Source organism: Takifugu rubripes, chromosome 2 (assembly GCF_901000725.2).
Source record: "Takifugu rubripes chromosome 2, fTakRub1.2, whole genome shotgun sequence".
NCBI lineage: Eukaryota > Metazoa > Chordata > Actinopteri > Tetraodontiformes > Tetraodontidae > Takifugu > Takifugu rubripes.
In genome coordinates, this window is record NC_042286.1 from 13,755,932 (window position 1) to 13,761,015 (window position 5,084).

The 5,084-nt window shown below is 55.8% G+C and overlaps 1 protein-coding gene across 1 annotated transcript; it reads right to left on the minus strand.

Annotated features, from left to right (window-relative positions):
- Positions 1-120: 120 nt before the first annotated feature.
- LOC115248856 (estrogen receptor beta-like) lies at positions 121-2,754 on the minus strand. The gene is made up of 3 exons (XM_029832735.1): positions 2,548-2,754; positions 639-1,110; positions 121-166 (listed from the first exon to the last, which is right to left on the minus strand). Exons 2-3 carry the CDS (start codon positions 1,016-1,018, stop codon positions 121-123), a joined length of 426 nt encoding a protein of 141 aa, XP_029688595.1. The 5' UTR covers positions 1,019-1,110; positions 2,548-2,754.
- Positions 2,755-5,084: the final 2,330 nt, after the last annotated feature.

Below are 5,084 nucleotides of genomic sequence, written 5' to 3' on the forward strand. Positions count from 1 at the left end.
AAGAAGGCCTTGCAGCCCTCGCAGGACCACACGCCGTAGTGGTAGCCGGAGGCGTAGTCGTGGCACACGGCACAAAGTGCATGTCGGCTTTTCCGACCGCGGCGGAGCACACGGATGAGTTCAGCTCCTCGCCGGCCTCCTCGCATCTTTCGGGGGCTTGATGGAGCTGGGGAGACGTGTGAAAGAGGGACAACTTGACATTTCGGAATTTTTGCCCATCAGTCGCCCGCCATTATTCTTCCGGAGGATTCTCGCTGTCAGCGCGGCGTTTCAGATGACCAGAAAATTGCATCGGAAAACTTCGGCAATGTTGAGTGAAACAATAATGGCTGTAAGAATCTGTGGCGTGGAGCCGCCGTGACATGATGATGCTAATCTGAGGGGGAAAAAACGGAGCTTTTCAGCCACAAAACAAGGATCTCATGAGGACCCAATCTGTGGCGCCCATTACTGAGCTAATAGCGACGGCGCCGCGCTAACACCGGCTAAAGCTGTCACTCGTCACCGAGGCTAAAGCGGCGTTCGACAGCAGTTCATCGTTTACAGCTCGAAAACCTGCTGCGCCGCCAGTGTGGCGCCGTGCACTAACGCGTGCACGCTCGGTGGTGGTCATGCACGGTTAGCGCCGCTAAACCCACCTGTTAGCGTCGATGCTATGGCCCTTAGACTCCAGCCAGGGCTCGTTGTAGGGGAAAGGCGGGGGGCAGTGCAGACTCAGGGAGGGCAGGGTCGGGTGGTGGTGGTGGGACGGCCAGAACGTCGAGGGGCACTCGGAACCCGGCGCCCGCGGGTAGCTGAGGAGGGAGGGGCTATAAAAGGTCAAAGGTCCGTGGCTGTACTCGTGGCTGCAGTCGGTGAACGGCGACGAGATGCAGACGGCGTGACCGTCCATGGTGGCGGGGGGGCTGTAGGTGGCCGGCAGCAGTCCCGGGGAAACGGGCCCCTCTGGGGCTTTGCTGGAGTCCACCTCCTGGAGCTGAAGCAGCGGGTGGACGTCCAGAATGGGGGAAGAGGCCATGCCGGGGGGGGGGGGGGGGGTCTCTATGACAACGGTGATGAAGGATGTGACGAAGAGCCCCCGTCTATCGCATCATCTGACGGAGACGAGTCCTGTAACAGAAGTAACAAGTGTCACTGACCGGGGGGGGGGGGGGGGTGGGTCCTGTGGTGATCCTGTGGTGATCGGGTCATTCAGACGTGAAGGATGCTAACACGTAGGAAAACTCAGACCTGCCTGCGGCGACCTTTTGCACGTTCAGGGACGCTGGAGGATCAACAGGAGATAAACCAGATCCACCGCTGCACATTTGGACCGAGATAAGGACGTTGGCAAAGATCTGACCCTGCAGGTCCAGGAAACGGCGCCGCTAGCGCGTCCAGGCCGAAGGCTGCGTATAATCTGATCTGTACATTAGAGTTGAGCAAAAGGCTGAAATATTAACGGAGGATCAGCAGCCGGTCTGGCCACACAGACCCGGAGTGTGCCAGAGGTCCGTTATCTGGTTAATCAGTACCAGAATCGGCATCCGGGGAGCCGCAGGAGGCCTCTGAGACAGAGAAGCTAACGGAGCAGCGTTGGAGTCAACACATAATAATGGCTCAGTCACCGGCCCGAAGGACCCGCCCACTCGTCACGGTCCATCGCCCAATGCTGGAGCGAGACAGCAGAAGAGCCGCCGCCAGACGGGTCAAAGGTCAAAGCCATCGTCCCTCACCCGTAAAAACACACTCGTCAGGACCAGCAGGACCAGCAGGGCCAGCAGGACCAGCAGGACCAGCAGGACCAGCAGGGCCAGCAGGGCCAGCAGGACCAGCAGGACCAGCAGGGCCAGCAGGGCCAGCACTACACCACACCAGCACATTTGCTGAGTCTAGAGGGGGGTCTGGAGGAATCCGGAGGGGTCTTTGGGGGGTCTAGAGGAGTCTGGGGGGTCTAGAGGAGTCTCGGGGAGTCTGGGGGGTCTAGAGGAGTCTGGGGGAGTCTGGACGACTCTGGGGGGTCTAGAGGAGTCTGGACGAGTCTGGGGGGTCTAGAGGAGTCCGGGGGGGGGGGGGGTCTAGAGGAGTCTGGGGGAGTCTGGGGGAGTCTGGAGGAGTCTGGGGGGTCTAGAGGAGTCTGGAGGAGTCTGGATTGGCCTGATTCTAAATCACGACCAGCCGACTCCCCAACAAAGATCAAACATCGTTTTACAGAACAGAACCGGAGTTAATGTTTGATGTTGGTGGCATCTGTCACCGTTCCGTGACACACACACACACACACCCACGCACGCACGCACGCACGCACGCACGCACGCACGCACACACACACACACACACACACACACACACACACACACACGCACACACACACACACACACACACACACACCCCGTGCACGTGCAGCAACAGCCGCTGAAGAGCTGCTAAAAAGGCTGAGAAACTTTGTGGAGTCACAGAACAAACACGCCAGATTAGAAATAATGACATCCAAGCTTATTGCTGACATTTAGCAGCTCCAGACGCTCGTTAATGACAGCGTTAATGACATTTAAAGCACGACTCACCTACAGGACGCGTGCAGCAGCAGTTTACCCATCAACTGTGCTGAACTGGTTCTGCAGGAGGAGCTGGTGAAGTTTGAGCTTTGGACGCACTGGTGCTCATGGCAGACGGCCACGGCAAACTACCAGGAAGCTAACAAAGGGTCAAAGGTCAACGCTGAAGGCAGCGTCCAACCATGACATCACAGCTGATCGACTCTTTCAGCACCAGACAGACAGGCAGAGAGACAGACAGACAGGCAGACAGACAGGCAGAGTCAGACAGACAGGCAGGCAGGCAGGCAGACAGACAGGCAGACACAGTCAGACAGACAGACAGTTTGTTTCCATTCTCAGTATTTCTTTGGAAATTCTTTGGATTTTCCTTCCCACCGAACTTCCAAACACATTAAAACCCAGTGAAATTCCATCCAAACTCCCGAAGAATGTTTGTATCCGACAGTAATGGGATCCGTGGGGAAGAAAGCCCGGTTCGGACCGGGTCCGCCACCTCTGGAGATTAAAACCCGTCCGTCTCACAAACCTCTCTGTTCCGGCTGCACTTACAGGAAGTGCTCTGTCCATGAAGAGGTCACCTCATCACCTCAAACATGGAGAACATGACGCCCCAAACGAGACGTGGGGGGGGGGGGGGGGCGCTTCTCAGGCCCGTCAACAACGAGGAGCCCCAGGAACACGGCCCCCGGCCAGCAGCACAGCCCCAGACACAAAGATTCCCAGTAAAACCATTAACCAGCTTCTATTCCACCATTCTCCAGCCCACAAAGCCCACCAGGATCTGGGGGGGGGGGGGGGGGGGGGGGGCGTGGGGAGGGGGGCGGAACGTGAGGGGGGGGAGTTGCACAGCAGCCAAAATGCTTCAGCACATCGACGGCATCGTTTCGGACGCCCCACAAACGCACCACACGTTGATCATAAACCATCCCATCGCCATAGCAACCGCTCCGTCCGACCAGCGTCACGCAGGATAAATTGGACATTGGAACTATCTGATGGCGTTCGTCCGGAAGATCAATGAAAGCTGGTTTCTACCTGGTAACAGACGACAAAATAAGGTTGTTCCTTTGTGGACTCATGAATGAAGCCAACAGAGACTCAGGGATGAGAAGAAGCCTTCAAACCTCTGAGGGGACAGAAACAGAAACAGCTGGTTGAGTCCAATTATCTGAATACAGTAATCAGATTAGTGAGGCTCAAACGACCGTTCGCAGCGTCTGCCTCAAACAAACCGGCACTTTATTTGAACCCAATTAGCATATTAAACGGTCCAGCAGTCGTGGTGTAATCCCGTGAGCTGCCTCGGGGGGCAGTAGTGAGTCCTGCCGGTGCAGCCTGGGGCAACAACTCGGGCAACTAGCGTTGGAACGCCGCACTGAACCGCGACCAAGACGCCATTTAGCTGGGAAATTTCTGCACTTATCTCCAAAATTTGAATTATTTGATACATTAACTACATATAATGTGAAAATGTTTACCTTTAAAATGTGGATTGGCCAATCTTTAGTGAGAATAATTAAAATAAATGAGTGACGGTTGTTCTGGCTCAATGTCTCCTCCTAGTGGTGCTTTCTGTCATTACACAGTTGCTCACTAGTTTAGCAAATTCTTTTAAAAAGATTGAAGATTATTACAACGTGATATAGGTGGACGGAGGGGGCGTCGGCAGTGTTTAGCCCCTCCCACTGCTGCTGAGGTCTCACCTGAGTCTGTCAAACACCCACCAAGGTCATGTGCCCCACACACACACACACACACACACCACACCACACACACACACACACACACACACACACACAAAACAGCAACGCTGTCAAAAATATGGGCTCATCAAAGCTATTAGCATGTAGCTTGTATGTAGCATGACATTTGTGTCTGTTGACCCGTCTGCTGGTCAGTACTGGTCAGGTACTGGGGGGAGGGGGGGGAGGGGGGGCGGCCCAGCTTCAGGCTGTTCTGGGGGGGGAAGGGGGGCTTGGTGAGCCGGCTGGTTGTGGAATTCTCATCCCATGAAGGCAAAACCCAGCAGAGGAAGAGCAGAAGGGAGGTGGACCGGGCTCCGTATTTCTGGTACCGGTGCTTCCCCCCCATCCTCTCCCACCCCCACCGACCCCCCCACCCCCCGCCGACTCCCCCACAGCTCAGTTATTCACAGGAAAAGGAATCCAGTATTTACAGCAAGAGCCTGAATATTGTGGCACCAGGAGCAGACTCAAGGCTGGGGGGGAACATCCTCACCCAGAGTTGGAGGAGGTTCTGGATCAGCTTCAGAACCCTGCAGAACCGCTGCTCCGTGACCTTTACCGAACCAAGAATGCTGCGAAAAGTCAGCGATTCTTCCGATCATCCACACGTGTAGCACCTCTGGCGGTCCCGCCCTCGCCTGTCAACCCAGACCAAGATTCTGGTCGTTCAGAACCGGGTCGGCGACACGCCCACCTGCTGCCACGTGAGGAAGCGCCAGGACGACGGCGTGGTTCTGCATGGATGGTTCAGTCAGTAAAAGCAGATTTATGAATAAACGATGAAATTTTAACGCTTCG